At 35.9% G+C, this 17,750-nt stretch overlaps 1 protein-coding gene across 2 annotated transcripts in view; it reads right to left on the reverse strand.

Annotated features, from left to right (window-relative positions):
- LOC135227080 (hemocyte protein-glutamine gamma-glutamyltransferase-like) overlaps positions 1–17,294 on the reverse strand; it is a 72,427-nt gene extending 55,133 nt beyond the window's left edge. Inside the window, exon 1 of one of the 2 annotated variants that reach the window (XM_064266916.1) lies at positions 17,206–17,294. In XM_064266916.1, coding sequence (XP_064122986.1) covers positions 17,206–17,225 — 20 coding nt within the window. In that variant the 5' untranslated portion in view covers positions 17,226–17,294. Of the gene's footprint in view, positions 1–1,500; positions 1,602–17,205 lie in introns of those variants that run through there. The other variant, XM_064266918.1, reaches the window with a different exon arrangement.
- Between the last annotated feature and the right edge of the window lie 456 nt (positions 17,295–17,750).

Genomic DNA, 17,750 nt, shown 5'->3' on the forward strand with positions numbered 1-17,750 from the left:
TGGATACAGACTGTGTGTGTGTGCGTGTTTGCGTATGTGCGCCTAGGCTATCTCGATGAGAGTGAAATTGGGCATCTATTTATTCTTGGGACAACCACCACGATTCTGTTACGCAAATATATACATATATACGCGCAACTATAACCTATTTGAATATCTATTTACTTTTAGTGGCAAATGAATCATTCATTTGCAGGAATTATCGCTTTTGTTGTCTTCCATTTCATAAAAAATCAATACAGTAAATACTATCTTCCAAAGTAATTTTTAATGACTATATATATATATATAATATATATATATATATATATATATATATATATATATATATATATATATATATATATATATGTGTGTGTGTGTGTGTGTGTGTGTGTGTGTGTATGTATTGTATAACCCAGATTTAATTTCTAACACAAATTCTCTACGTAATGACCCAAGAATTATCACAAACAATGCTTCTATTTTTTTTTTTTTTCGAAAATTGGTTATTTCTAAAATAATTCCTTTCCTGGAAAAATGCAAGCTTATGAACACTAATTACGACGTCATACAATTACGTTGTTTTTCATTATTCACTAAAAGATAAAATCAATTTGTTGAAATATATATGTAGTCGTTCGCCTCCATACGCATTTCATAAAATGGACAATAACGCCTAGTTTCGGAGAGCTAATGTGTTACAGAATTTCGAACAGAAACAGAGAATTTCACAGCGTATTTAAAGCGTTATCCCAAAGCGCATGTTTACATGTAATGTTAATAAACGTATGCACGCACGCACGCACTCAGGGCATGAACGTTGCAACACGCCTACTCAGATATCCAAATGAAAACGTAAAAGCGACAAACGATATTCCATATTTCTACCTGCACTGGCCAGCGCTCTTTATTTTGAGGCATTACTCTAAAAAGGATGAATCTTCGTGCAAACACCAACGCATTTAACAAAAGAGAATCGGGTCGCTCTGGAGCAAAGAAACGAGGGAAACGGCAATCACAAACAACGGGTTCAGTAACCTAAGCGAGTAAGTGATGTATCTCAGATACAGTTGCTCGCCGAATGATGCAGAATTGATCGTTCACTGTCGGCGAGGGGGACCGGTTTTAAATTCTCTTACGTGGTTCGTATCAGTCGGACAAACGTTCGTTTTCTCATGGCAAGAGGAAAGACCAAAGCAAGTGCTCCCCTTAAGCCTTCGAAAGGGTTAGAAGTCCGGCGTTTAATGCCGGCTGAATAACAGAAGAAGAAGAGTTCCGAACCCACGCCACTCGCTTTAATGTCCAACACAGCAGCGTCCTGGTAGCAGCCGCGGCCGAAAATTCAAAAGTTTCTCATTCAACGTGGGAAAACTGCCGAACGCTCTACAGCTCCGAACCGCCTACCAAGACGGGCCTAAAAAACACCAAGTACCTTGAAACGTACCGCAAAATCCCCCAAGTTAGTCAGATCTGAAAGTCTAAGTGATGAGAGACAAAGCGATGGCACATAACACTCACTTCTTTCACCGGTGCGAGGCGCCGACTGAGCCAACTCTACCGTATATCCTTGTATTTATAAGAGGGACCGGGAACGGGCTTCACTCGCGCTCTTGCGCGCTGCATGTGCTGACATTAATATATTGTATCTGTTTCCACCCACCCCCCACCTCTCTCTCTCTCTCTCTCTCTCTCTCTCAAGATAGTCACGTTGGAGAGGGGCTTGTTCTGTTTACACGTACATTCTAGGAAATATCTGCGCAAAGGAAATTTATGAAATCTCACTTAAAAGTGATACTTCCAAGGTTACACACGCGATAGCACGCTTGCTTGCACACTTACACACGTATACATACATACATACATACATACATACATATATATATATATATATATATGTATGTATGTATGTATGCCACACACATAGAGACCAGCGACATTTTAGATTTTAATCTACGTAGGTTAGGTTTGAGGTACAATAATTCAGTTTTTATTTGTATTATTCACAGATATATACTATACTACATACATACCTACATACATAACATACATACATACATACATATATATATATAATATATATATATATATATATATATATATATATATATATATATATATATGTATGTATGTATATATCTGTGAGAATACAAATAAAAACTGAATTATTGTACCTCAAACCTAACCTACGTAGATTAAAATCTAAAATGTCGCTGGTCTCTATGTGTGTGGCAGCGCTGGTTTAATTTATCGTTAAGTATATCAAAGCCGTCGAAAAGGAAAGTATATTTCTTTCTTGTTCTTACAAGATTAACGAGGATAATCTGACACGTAAGTGGCACCTCCCTCCAATCTTTGCCAAATGCTTTGATGATGAAAGATATATATATATATATATATATATATATATATATATATATATATATATATATATATATATATACGTACAAACTAATTGACTTTTAGACACGGTTCATAATTCAAACCCTTTACACTCGTTAACGAAGATGTAGTTTATGTTTGTATATGAAGAGAATAGGCCGCTGTTTATCTAGAAAAATGAACACCTGTATAACTAGGGCAAGTATGAACACCTGTTTATCTAGAAAAATTAACAACTGTATAACTAGGACAAATATGAACACCTGTTTTATATAGTGAAAGAATGAACTCTTGTTTATCTAGGAAAACAATGAACGCCTGTTTATCTTAGGAAAACAACTAACACCTGTGTATCTACGAAGAGAATGAACACCTGTTTGTCTAGAAAGAAAATTAATACCTGTTTATCCAGAAAAATGAACACCTGTATAACTAGGACAAATATGAACACCTGTTTTATATAGGATAAGAATGAACTCTTGTTTATCTAGGAAAACAATGAATACCTGTTTATCTGCAGAGCATGAACACCTGTTTGTCTAGAAAGAAAATTAATACCTGTTTATCTAGAAAAATGAACACCTTTATAACTAGGACAAGTATGAACACCTATTTATCTAGGAAAAGAATGAACTCTCGTTTATCTAGGAAACCAATGAACAGCTGTTCATCTAGGAAGAGAGTGAGACCTGTTTATCTAGGAAGAGAATGAACGCCTCTTTGTCTAGGAAGAGAATAAACATCTGTTTATCTAGAAAAATGGACACCTGTTTATCTGCGAAAGGAATGAATTCTTGTTTATCTAGGGAAACAATGAACACCTGTACATCTAGGAAGAGAGTGATCGCCTGTTTATCTAGGAAGAGAATGAACACAGGTTGTCTGAGAGGAGAATGAACACCTGTATAACTAGGACAAGTATGAACACCTGTTTATCTAGGAAAAGAATGAACTGTTTTTATCTAGGAAAACAATGAACATTTGTTCATTTAGGAAGAGAAAGAACACCTGTTTATCTGGGAAGAGAATGAACACCTGTTTATCTAGGAAAAAATGAACATCTGCTTATGTAGGAAGTGAATGAACACCTTTTTATCTGGGAAGCGAAAGAACACCTGTTAATCTAGGAAGAGAATGTACACCTGTTTATCTAGAAAAAGAATGAATGCTGAATATCTGAAGAAAAAAATGAACACCTGGTTATCTAGGACGAGAACGAACACCTGTCTATTATCTAAGGAAGAGAATGTGCACCTGTTCATCTAGGCTAAGAATGAACACCTGTCTTAACTAGGAAAAGAATGAACACCTGTATATCTAAGAAAACAATGTACGCAACAGATCTCTCTCTCTCTCTTTCCCTCTCTCTCATCACTGAGAAAATCTCGCAGACATAAGTAGGAAAGATCTATGAAGAAGAAGAAGAAGAAGAAAGAATTGCTTGTGCAATCACTTAGGCTGGATCTTACTATTGGTCAATAAGGTGACGACATACTAAACGCAAGCTATAAGACCCACGCTTTCACTTGAAGACAAGAACAATAAACAAACCTTAATTAGAATAACTTAAGTATATCTTAGTTAGACCAGACCACTGAGCTGATTAACAGCTCTCCTAGGGCTGGCCCGAAGGATTAGATATTTTTACGTGGCTAGGAACCAATTGGTCACCTAGCAATGGGACCTACAGCTTATTGTGGGATCCGAACCACACTATATCGAGAAATGAATTTCTATCGCCAGAAATAAATTCCTCTGATTCCGCGTTGGCCGAGTGCGAAAAGCACTCGTCCAGCGAGGAACTCTTAATTAGAATAATCATGTATACTTGCGCAAATACGTATGGCCCACAAGTTTTGTATTTAAATTTCTATCTGATCTTTAACCCCAAGCACGATAATGACCTTAATCTTGTCACACTCTACGGAATATAACTCAAATACAGGTAAGGTTTAATTTTTATCTGACCTCCGACCTCTGGGTTTGACCTTGCCCTCATTCTGCACATCAACTAAATGAATGGAGTATGCATACCACATAAAATCTATCTTGCCTATTTCAAAAATTATGCCATGGTTAATCTTCGATTAACCTTTGACCTCTGGATATGACTCCTACTTCGCTCTGCACATCTACTGCATTTGCAGAGTATGCATGACCCATATGCTATTTCACACGGTTCTAAATTTATCACCAATTCTAATGTAACCTTTGACCCTGAAAAGACAGAAGGTGACATCTCTATCCATCTCAAAACATGACAGGTTCCTACTGATTACTCGCAATAGTTTGTTTGTATGGTGTTTTTAAGTTGCATGGAACCAGTGATTATTTAGCAACGGGACCAACGGCTTTACGTGACTTCCGAACCACGTCGAGAGTGAACTTTTATCACCAGAAATACACATCTCTCACTCCTCAATGGAATGGCCGAGAATCGAACCCGCGACCACCGAGGTGGGACGCTAATACCATACCAACCACGCCGCTAAGGCGCTTTGACTCGCAACAGTCCACACACGATTTTCTGAATAATATTCATTATATCTTTATTCAATATATCCTTTATTTATCATTTCCTTAGCCGGATATAATATAAACTCGCAATTTGACTCACAAAAAAGAATTCTAAAGAATTAGACGCTTACTTAGAAATGGAAATTGACAGTAAAACGTTTGAATGGCGTAAACAGGAGGAAAACCTCAAAGCAGTTGGACTGTGAATCAAGTGTTGCGAGAATTTGGAAAGGAAGATGGAAGAAAGAGAATATGAACGGAGGTTCAGTAACAGAAACGAAAGGGGTTGCAGCTAGTGGCCATAATTAGATTCCACGAAAAGGCAAATGTTTCGAAAAACGTACGCCTTACTAATTCGTCACTTCGTCAGGCACGTAACTTCGGTATTAGATGGCGCAACGTAACGAAACGTACGATTCGTAACTACGAATCTGTTACGAATTTTAGCATAAACGAAAGGCGACTTCAGCCGATCGTGGCACAGTGGATATAATCACGTGACTTACGATTACAAGCTCCAAATCATGATCCAATTTTCGAGTAATATTGTCTTCTAATGTCGCTTCCTGTGCACACGCGCGCGTGCACACACACACACACACACACACACACACACATATATATATATATATATATATATATATATATATATATATATATATATATATATATATATATATATATATATATATATATATATAAGATATTTATATATGATAAAGGTAAAAGTAATAATTTAAGAATATGACAAAGGGTAAAAGTAACTGATATATATATATATATATTATATATAATATATATATCTATATATAATATATATATATATATATAAAAATATATATATATATAAATATATATATCTATATATATATATATATATATATATATATATGTTTCATTACTTTTACCCTTTGTCATATTCTTAAGTTATTACTTTTTCCTTTATCATATTCTTAAATTATTACTTTTACCTTTATCATATATATATATATATATATATATATATATATATATTATATATTATTTATATATATATAATCTAATAAAAGGAGCCCATAAAAAAACACCAAAATGTAGAGATAAAAGTACTATATTTCAGAGACTGCTGCTCTCTCTTCAGGTATACCTGAAGAGAGAGACAGCAGTCTCTGAAATATAGTACTTTTCTCTCTACATTTTGGTGTTTTTATGGGCTCCTTTTATTAGATGGAATTCTGTTGTTACAGAACATTTTTACCAGTCATATATATATATGTATATGTATATATATATATATATATATATATATATATATATATATATATATATATATATATATATATAGGGTAAAAGTACCTTAATGACGTTTTACCCGAAAGCATCACTAGATTGACGTTAAAGCCGATGGCTGCATATGTATATAGTTTGTTTGTATGGTGTTTTTACGTTGCATGGAACCAGTGTTTATTCAGCAACGGGACAAACGGCTTTACGTGACTTCCGAACCACGTCGAGAGTGAACTTCTGTCACCAGAAATACACATCTCTAACCCCTCAATGGAATGACCGAGAATCTAACCCGCGACCACCGAGGTGGTACGCTAATACCATACCAACCACGCCGCTGAGGCACTTTGCTTATGTATATGGCAAGTCTTCTCTTCACCCTGACATTCTTCAAATAAATACTCCAGATTATAAACAAAGAACCATCCTGAAAATTCCAAAATAAAAATGGAGCAAAGAATAAAAAAATAATAATAGTAAAACATGAAAATAAGTAATGTGTAAGACGTTTCAAAAAGAACAATCCTCAAAATTATAAAATAATGGAGGAAAGAATTAACTATAAAAAAAAGAAGTGTGATCAGACCTCCAGCTTACTCAGAGCGCATGCTAATATCTATACGATCAAACAGTGTTGTGTCACCATCGAAAATTAAAATGAATACGTTATATTTTAATAGAAATAATTGTTCTGCACATCATTTATTTTTTTACATGTTCATTCTAATAAATGAATCATAAATATCCTATCCTAAAATTCCTGTATCTTTAACTCAACGCAAAACAGCTTTTTCAGAAGAAGAAGAACAGCAAAGTAGTTTGCAGGCTTACTCCCCGAGTAAGCGAAAAACCTAAGAACAAGTAATATGTAACGTGAGACATCACTAGAATGAGATAAATGCAAGCATTTGGGAAGAGGGTCCGATAGAGCGATCTTTAATTCAGCTTTTTATTGAAGCAAGATGTTAAGGAGAGCCGAGGTTAAGAGTGACTTGTAAGAGTCGTTCTGTCTAGTTTATTATTGCTCGCTTGAGATAAAGGATGGAACGGGATATCAAAATTTAGGAAGGATGCCAAGCGCTGGGACCTACGACCTCATTCAGCGCCGAATTGGGTTTGAGGAAAGTAAGATGGAAGACAGCGAATATGAACGGAGGGACGGTAAAAGGAATGAAAAGGGGGTTGCAGCTACGCAAGAGATGCACTGACGGCGCTGCCTACCTGCGGGTTGCTTGAGATTAAGAAAATGGTTGTAGAATGCCATCTAGCGGGAACTTCGACCACTACAACTTGAAAGGAAAGTCCTTCTAACCCTTCCTTGGTCCCTTGCAACAGTTTTATTTCCTGTTGTGCAATGCTTTCAAGAGGTTCGTTGACGTGTCGATATTGCAAGCACTGAGGGAGGCAATCGGGTGATGCGAAATGCCCTTTTTATTCCGAATGGTCTGAGGAATATGGCTTAACGGATGAAAGAATATAGATTACACTATCTTCACGATAAATAAATATATATATATATATATATATATATACATATATTTATATATATATATATATATATATATATATATATATATATATAAACAAGTAAAAAATGCGCCGGAGTTTCTTCGGTGCTATCAAGTTTTCTGTACAGCATCTAAGGCTATACGAAACTCTCAGCATGCGTTGTTGGCACCGCATGGCTAACTCTAACCTCTAGTAAAACAAAAACCACTGAGGCTAGAGGGCTGCAATTTGGTATGTTTAATGATTGGAGGGTGGAGGATCGACACGCCCATTTGCAGCCCTCTATCCTCAGTAGTTTTCACGTTCTGAGGGCGGACGGACAGACAAATAGCCATCTGTATAGTTTTTATTTTCTTTTTCCAGAAAACTGAAAAAGCGCTCTGGGCCCTGATGGAAGATATCGCCGTTATAGATACGTATATGAGTGCATGCACGTATTTGCGACCGTGCATATTCACGTTATCACACAAATGTACGATTAATACAATGTTAACTTCACTTAGTCATGCACTGAACACCATTATTATTTTTCTTTATCATATTACCGATTACTCATTGGTATTTTCTCAGGAACGATTGACGTAAATTCTTCTGCCACTCTATGAGAAAAGTATTGGTATACGAATAGAAGAGAATTTCATATTTTTCAGCTCTGAAGATCTCGTATAAAAAAAAAAAAAAAAGCTACACAGATGGTATTTGCGTTTCCTGTGTTGCACATAACTTTATTGTTCTTTGAATAATAATAATAATAATAATAATAATAATAATAATAATAATAATAATAATGACACCACCGACCACGACAACTCCACGGAAGACAACGCCCGAACGAGACACTCCTGCAGGCAACGACAATCATATTTTAGCCGTGACGTCTCGCAGCGTAACGCAACGTCCAACAGCGTTATCGCACACAGCTCAGGAGGGCTAGACGGCTGCAGAGCCTGCAGCTTCGCAACCATCGACTCGGCGAAAGTGGCTTGAGACCTGGCTCAAGCCACCAATGAAAAAGATGACGTACCACCCCTAGCAAATAGATCAGAATGGGGGCAGACCCCCTGCTGACGGCCCCAAAATATAAGGAGGACGGACACCACAGTGACCACACCAAAAGCAGTTCACCCTCATCTTCCTAGCCTAGAGGATGTCTGGCAGCTCCAGACGAAAGCTCGCTTCAAGAAAGAAAGAAAGAGAGAGAGAGAGAGAGAGAGAGAGAGAGAGAGAGAGAGAGAGAGAGAGAGAGAGAGAGAATATCGTTAATGACTTTGATGGCTATGATATCATAGTTTATCTGTAAAATTTAAATATATACACCGATTTTGACAATGTATTTGATCGTGACCTCCATAGGCGCTCTACTAGCCTGTTTAAGTAGCACGGAAAAAGCCGCTATTCGGAAAATAGAGAAGAATCTCTACAAGTGTAACGCTGCCGAAGTAGCCATTACCTTTAATATAATAATAATAATAATAATAATAATGGTAAAGAAATCCACACTGGTATACACACACACACACACACACACACACACACACACACATATATAATATATATGATATATATATAACATATATATATATATATATATATATATTATATATATATATATATATATATAGACATATTTACACTTTCAACATTGTGGCCGGATTTCCTCAACATTTTGATGAATGATGATACTGAGAGACTTTTATGAATAATAATAATAATATAATAATAATAATAATAATAATAATAATAATAATAATAATAACAGTAGCATGAATCTTAAATCGAGAAACAAATTAACAGTTATGTATGGGCACGAATATATTTGAAAATTAATTTGTAAAGCTAACAGATTCCCGAAAGCTCTCTGTAGAGAATGATTTTTTTTTTTCAAATACATGTAACCATGCATAACTGTGAATTTGTTTCTCCAATATAATAATAATAATAATAATAATAATAATAATAATAATAATAATAATAATAATAATAATGGACACAATTTTCCGTGTCGAAAATGATGACAATGGTTGCAGGTACACAATAATATTGCATGTGAGTATAAGGTCTTTTAATGGATATTAAAAGCTTTCGAACCTTGTACTAGGTTCATCTTCAGACTTGACTGAAGATGAACCTAGTACATGGTTCGAAAGCTTTTAATATCCATTAAAGACCTTATACTCACATGCGATATTATTGTGGACCTGCAACCAATAATAATAATAATAATAATAAAAATAATAATAATAATAATAATAATAATAACGCCATAAACACATGGGCAGTGCCAGTAATCAGATACAGCGCAGGAATAGTGGAATAGACGAAGGCAGAACTTCGCAGCATAGACCAGAAAACGAGGAAACATATGACAATACACAAAGCACTACACCCAAAAGCAAATACGGACAGACTATACATAACACGAAAGGAAGGAGGGAGGGGACTACTAAGCATAGAGGACTGCGTCAACATCGAGAACAGAGCACTGGGGCAATATATGAAGACCAGTGAAGACGAGTGGCTCAAGAGTGCATGGGAAGGACTGATAAAAGTAGACGAAGACCCAGAAATATACAGAGACAGGAGAAAGACAAGCAGAACAGAGGAATGGCATAACAAACCAATGCACGGACATTACATGAGACAGACTAAAGAACTAGACAGCGATGACACGTGGCAATGGCTACAGAGGGGAGAGCTCAAGAAGGAAACTGAAGGAATGATAACATCGGCACAAGATCAGGCCCTAAGAACCAGATATGTCCGAAGAACGATAGATGGAAATAACATCTCTCCCATTTGTAGGAAGTGCAATACGAAAAATGAAACCATAAACCACATAGCAAGCGAATGTCCGGCACTTGCACAGAACCAGTACAAAAAGAGGCATGATTCAGTAGCAAAAGCCCTCCACTGGAGCCTGTGCAAGAAACACCAGCTACCTTGCAGTAATAGTGGTACGAACACCAACCTGAAGGAGTGATAGAAAACGAACAGGCAAAGATCCTCTGGGACTATGGTATCAGAACAGATAGATAGGGTGATACGTGCAAACACACCAGACGTGACGTTGATTGACAAAGTCAAGAAGAAAGTATCACTCATTGATGTAGCAATACAATGGGACACCAGAGTTGAAGAGAAAGAAAGGGAAAAAATGGATAAGTATCAAGATCTGAAAATAGAAATAAGGATATGGGATATGCCAGTGGAAATTGTACCCATAATCATAGGAACACTAGGCACGATCCCAAGATCCCTGAAAAGGAATTTGGAAAAACTAGAGTCTGAAGTAGCTCCAGGACTCATGCAGAAGAGTGTGATCCTAGAAACGGGGCACATAGTAAGAAAAGTGATGGACTCCTAAGGAGGCAGGATGCAACCCGGAACCCCACACTATAAATACCACCCAGTCGAATTAGAGGACTGTGATAGAGCAAAAAAAAAAAAGAAATATAATTTAAGTGAAAATAATAGTAATTAAAAATAATGATAATAATCTTGAGCATAAGCACAAGAAACTGTGGATTTGTTTCTCCAATAATAATAATAATAATAATAATAATAATAATAATAATAATAATAAAATAATCTTGAGCATAAGCACAAGTAACTGTGGATTTTGTTTCTCAATAATAATAATAATAATAATAATAATAATAATAATAATAATAATAATAATAATAATAATAATAATAATAATATCTACAATAATAATAATAGCAATAATAATAATGATAATATTCTTGAGCATAAGCACAAGAAATTGTCACGCAAACCAGGACAGAGAAATTAAGTGGCGGAAAGCGATACTGAAAAACAGGTGCAGACGGAAAACGGCTTCTCCTGTCACACGTTGTCAACAAAAGATGACGTCACGGCCTTCCCCACCTATCACCCACCCCCCCACAAAAAATAAAAATGAATAAAAATAAAAATCTGCGCTTGCAAAATTTTAAGTGGCGGATTCGAAGCCAAACCAATATTGACTTGAAAAACAATCAAGAGGAATGTTAAATAAACGTTCGCGTGGAGCATTGTTATCCAAGAGAATTACTATGAGATTCAGGGCCTCTGTAACACGGTTTTTTCGCAATAACTTTTTATCTATGCATTTCATAAATATAACGCTTATTCAGAATACATATTATATCTACACATTAATTTTGACTGTATTCTGCACTACGTAGGTTGAATAAATTTGGTACTTATAATGTAAAAGTGACTTTTTTGAAGACGGGCCAACTTACTCAGAGAAAAGGTTTCGAACGCACTCGTTACGTAACTTATGACAGCATTTCTTCCCTCTTTCTCGATGGATGATTGGCTATACGTAACGAAGGCTAAACCTCTGGCAACAATGACATACAAATTTAAATACAAGCAAAGCAGTACACCTTTATGAACTCTGGAACCTCTCCACTGATAATTGTCATAATGAACAAACCAACAAAATATGTTAATAAATACAAAAACACTTCGATTATTAGTCTAACTCCCAAAATAAGTTTCCTAAGAAATTACAGTCTACTTTATAGGTCACAATCAGATTGACAAGATGTAGGGAATAGTTGGTAATTATCAAAAACATAGTAGACAAGCTCGATTTGATAACTGTTATATCCAATGTCAAGCAATTTCTATTTATTGGCTATCTACCTATTTACTAAAAAAAAAAAAAAAAATAGCCGGTACCGTATATTGGCTTTAAACCTTCACCAATAATTATCGTCAGAATGATGACTTAATGAGGCTCCACCCACTTCCGCCTCGTTGTAATAAAGGATAACACTGAAGGCTACCATGGGCATTGTTGGATTAGAAAATTTTTCTTCTGGCTATAAAAACTAAATTTCTCGAGTAGTTGTAAGAAGTGCTAAATGATCCTCAAGGATCCCAGCAGTTGGCCTAAACGTTTAATTCATGTATATTACTGCTATACTGCGGTACTACTGCTACAGTAGTATTACTACGCTAGCACTGATACCCCACCCACATCTTTGTATCGTTCCGCCATTCATAAAGTCTTTGGGGTTTCAGAGCCGATGGAATTCTGTCTGGTGGATGGGCGGGGCAACATTTCGTCAAAAGGTGTTTGTTTACCTTGCTTACGTAATGAATGTTTTTCGACTCTTGGCTCGTAATCATTGGCCATGGCGTCGGCTAGATCATTTTTACTCTATAAAAATTAAAACTATCGGGTTTAGGTTATTGATAATGCTGACAAAATTTGTGTGGTTGTAAAATATACATATGTCAACTTTCAGCTACTTCCGATGCTTTGACATGGAGTAAAGTCCAAAAAACCGTGTTACAGAGACCCTGAATCTCATAGTAGAGATTGTCGTTATTAAAATTCCACTTTATCCTCGAGTTCAGGTCCGTAACTGTGTAATTGTAACCGGGAAAGAGAGTAGCTCTGGTCAAGGAACTTCTGTAAATAAACCCAAGTAGGAGTCGTATACATTACGCATGCTCGCCTAGAGAGAGAGAGAGAGAGAGAGAGAGAGAGAGGAGAGAGAGAGAGAGAGAGAGAGAGAGACATGGTTACGAACAGTCATTTAAAAGAAAAACTAAAGGATGGTTTCTGTTCAAGAGAAAAAAAAATATACCGTTCGTTTGAAATAATTTACAGGATTATAACAATTGTGTATATATATATATATATATATAATATATATATATATATATATATATATATATATACGTTATATACGTAGGGTTTACACACACACACACACACACATATATATATATATAATAATATATATATGTATATACGTAGGGTTCATATATATATATATATATATTATATATATATATACTATTATTGTTATAGAATATATATATATTATGTATATAACGTAGGGTTTATATATATATATATTATATACCAACATAATATATATATATAAATATATATACTAGATATATATATATTATAATATTATATATATATAATATATAATATACAATATATAGCCTAGGTAAATAATAGATACATATATCTGTGTGTCTATTTCCCTTTATTTTCTTACATCAAAGTAGAAAGAGCAGACACTCAGAGTAGAAGTACAATCCCTCCTCTATATCGCGTTGATTTTAGCGACCGCATCGTTTCATGGCCCCTGTATTCCTCCGACGCTCAGGTATAATCTGTATGTTTACGTAAACTCGTATGATACATCAGGTTATTGGATTTACAAAGCCTTAATGGGGCTAGATTTGCATATCATTCACGATAATGGGGGTGACATGAAGGAACGCCCATCACGGGTAAGTGGTCTTATAATGATAACAGTTAATTCTGCTCCTCATAAATGAGTATGGATCTCTCTCTCTCTCTCTCTCTAATTTGAGCGTGAAAGGGCCGTGAAGACTTAAAACCTAAAATTAGATGGTACAAAAGTGTACGACATCAACAATGTTTACAGAGTGTACAGTTAACAAATTACGGTCTTTAAATAACCCTCGATTAATTAATTACACTTAAATAAAATACAAGTTTCAGTTATGAATATATATATATATATATATATATATATATATATATATGATATATATATAAAGTGTGTGTGTGTGTGTGTAAGCAAACAGTTATTGAGAACAATAGCTGGCATGGTAAAGCTAACATTCCATAACAGCAGAATGGATAAAAGTAAGAATGATTATTTTATCAGAGAAAAGAAAAAAAAAGCTAACAGGAAAAAGTAAAAAGATAAAAAAAATGAAGACACGCAACAGGTAGCCTAAGTAAGAAAGAGAGAGAGAGAGAGAGAGAGACTCGACTTCGACCAGATAAACGCAAGAGAATTCACCCTCGATCCTTACGTAAGTAGTCCTCCATACAAAGTAGGAATTCGATCCTCGCCCACTCGAATCTCACCCTTGATTCATCCTCGCGTGGGGTGGGGGATAGTGGGGGTCTTGATCCTCAAAGAGCCTGTGACGTAACCAAGAGGGAAGTGGAGAGGAGTCTTACAATTTCACCCCCAATTCCAAGCAATCTTCATTCCAATTGCAGGCAATCTCACCCCGGTTCTAAGCAATCTAAACTCCAATTTCAAGCAATCTCGTCACCAGTTCCAAGCAATCTAGTCACCAATTACAAGCAATTTAGTCCCAATTACAAGCACTAAAGTCCCAATTAAAGCAATCTAGCTCCAATTACAAGCAAAGCAATCTAGCCCCAATTACAAGCAATCTAGTTCCCATTACAAGTAAAACGATCTAGCCCCAATTACAAGCAATCTAATCCCAAATTCCAAGCACTTTCGTCCACAATTACAAGCAATTTACCCTCAATTCCAAGCAGTCCCTCCCTAATTCAAAGCAATCTCACCACAATTCCAAGCATCTCTTCCCCAATCCCAAACAGTCTCGTCCCAAATTCCAAGCAATCTACTCTCTTGTCCGAGCATTATACCCTTAATTCCAAGCAATCTTCCATAACAATATGGAGAGGTGAGTGGCGTAGAGCGTTTCGGGGGTTCGACGCATTGCTGACGAGCATTGCTTATATACAAATAAGACAGCTAATGTTTTGGACGTTTTATGCACAGGTATTCTCCCACAAAGTTCCGTACGAAAATTGAACGTATTCTGTATCTAGACCATGGGCCTACCTTCCAGGTTATCAGTAGACCCACTAAATACCTTTATTGCACTGTAGGTAGATAAGCGTCTCTCGAAGTAATTGTAAATGTTACGTAAAAAAGCAAGAAAACAAATTCGATTAAGACAAGAAGGCTAGCGAGGAATTTTATGACGGGGATTGTGTGAGACTTGAGCAGCAGTACGCGTGTGACTATCTTATTTTCCCGTAAGGTTAGTTTTCTTCACTTTATTTTGTTTAAAGCGACGCATCTATTTCACGGTACGCTTTAGAAATAAAACAGAACTAATGAATATGAGGACAAGAAAGATAAAATACGCCTATTATGCGATAACAACGTAAAAAAAAAAGGCAACCAAGTTCCGCAAACTTGATGACTTTAAAGTCACGGACAAAAAAATAAATATATAAACTACCAAATCAACAAAACATTAAAAACGCCATTTTATTAAACCTTAACGCTAAACATAAAACTCGCAACTCCCACTGATAATTATTTTATATTCCCACGAATAAGAAGAAAAAAAGGGTGATAGAGGTATAGAGGTATCAATGTTTCCTTTAATGTTCAAACTGAACGTTCCGCGCAATCGTAATATCTTGCTGACGGCTGCATTGAAATATGAATTTGTTTGAACATAATTAGTACGTATTTAGGTCTCTATTTTCTGACAGTTCTGCATGAAAACCAAACAAAAGAATAAATAAAGGAAAAAGGTACGTACCTCGTATCACGGCCAACATAACAGAAAAAACAATAACCATTGTCATTATCAGTTACTTTAAAAAATGTGCGAACATAGATACTGAACTCGCTACTTGGCAACTCAAATCTCCCCAAAAAGGCGCTACTTGGCACCTCACATTCAAAAGTTGCTTGCGTACTAGGGCATATCCTGTATACAAAGATGGCAATAAACTACTAGAAACATGAATATCCGTTTAAAAAAGGACACTAATATACGCTTGTCTGAGACGAGGCAACGTAAAAGAAAATTCACAGGATAATTTTGAGAAGCAAATGAAATATGCGAAAGACTGAACATATCTAAATCTGTTTTTGGCGGCAACTTGTTGCACGAGATCAAAGAGGTTTCTTCTTTTTTGTTGCACAGGAGGCCACTATAACATGCAACTGGTGGGGAATGAGCATCGAGGCTCTTGGAAGTTGAAGAAAAGGAGGACTATCACTGTCCCTAACATGCCAGCGGTATATTTGAAAACGAAAAATGTTAATTCATTGTGTCAAAAGAGCTATATGAGACTAAGAACGTACACTGAAATGAACAAAACAGGTTTCTTCTAATTAAAAAATATAAGAGAGAGAGGACATAAGCATGAACAACTTTTTTCTAACGAGAGAGAGAGAGAGAGAAGAGAGAGAGAGAGAGAGAGAGAGACGAGGGGGGGGGGGGGGGAGAAAAAAGAGTGAGAGATCGAGAGGAGAGACGAGAGAGAGAGTTGCCAGGATGCAGAGATCACTAAGTGATAGTGATAAGAAACAACCTTGACAGCAGCTTATGTTTAGAGTTAAACCCATAGCAGCTACCCCTTTTAGACTCATGTTCTCTCTCTCTCTCTCTCCTTTGGGTCTGCTAATGCTAAAATTTCTCACGAGATTCCAAAAATTGCATATCTTGATATCTTGCCTAAAAAAAAAAAATGAAATTAGCAGTCACAGTGCTAACTGCTTATCCGTCATAATTTTTGTTAAACATGTAAACTGGCTTTTTCGCGTTAGTTTTTCGATATGATATATATATATATTATATATATTATATATATATATATATATATATTATATAAATTTATACATATATTTCCTCTGTCGATTGCACTACCGGCGTCTTCGCACACCAATGAACAAAGAAAATTAGGCCATAGGCCTATAAGACAATAAACTGAGTAATTATCATATTTCCATATCAAAGAACACTTACTTTTCTTTTGACCGGAACATCTTGGCGGTTGGGCGTTCCTCCCTCGACTATTCGAGCTCTATTGCTACGGAAATTCAAACACCCTCTCCCGTTATCTGAAGCCTCTCTCCGCCTGTGGTGTGATAAAAGATAACATCGCCTTTAGGTGAATGCAATACGAACCGAGCTTAACTATAATAATAATAATAATAATAATAATAATAATAATAATAATAATAATAATAACACGTAAGTTTTTCCCATCTTGGTAGGAAGATACGTATACTGCTATCTGGTTTTCACTTGGTATCTATGGGATGAGGCTGCTAAGTTTAGGCCTATGAACTGAATGGGATTTCATATAGAATTTAGGCCAAAGGACCAGCACTGGGACCTATGAGGTCATTCAGCGTTGGAACGGAAATTGACAAGCACTGGGACCTATGAGGTCATTCAGCGTTGGAACGGAAATTGACAGCAAAAGGTTTGAAAGGTGTACCGGGAGGAAAACCTCAAAGCAGTTGTACTATGAAACAATTGTTGGGAGAGTAGATAATAAGATGGAA

The sequence above is a fragment of the Macrobrachium nipponense genome, chromosome 15 (genome assembly GCF_015104395.2).
Source record: "Macrobrachium nipponense isolate FS-2020 chromosome 15, ASM1510439v2, whole genome shotgun sequence".
Classification (NCBI taxonomy): Eukaryota; Metazoa; Arthropoda; class Malacostraca; order Decapoda; family Palaemonidae; genus Macrobrachium; species Macrobrachium nipponense.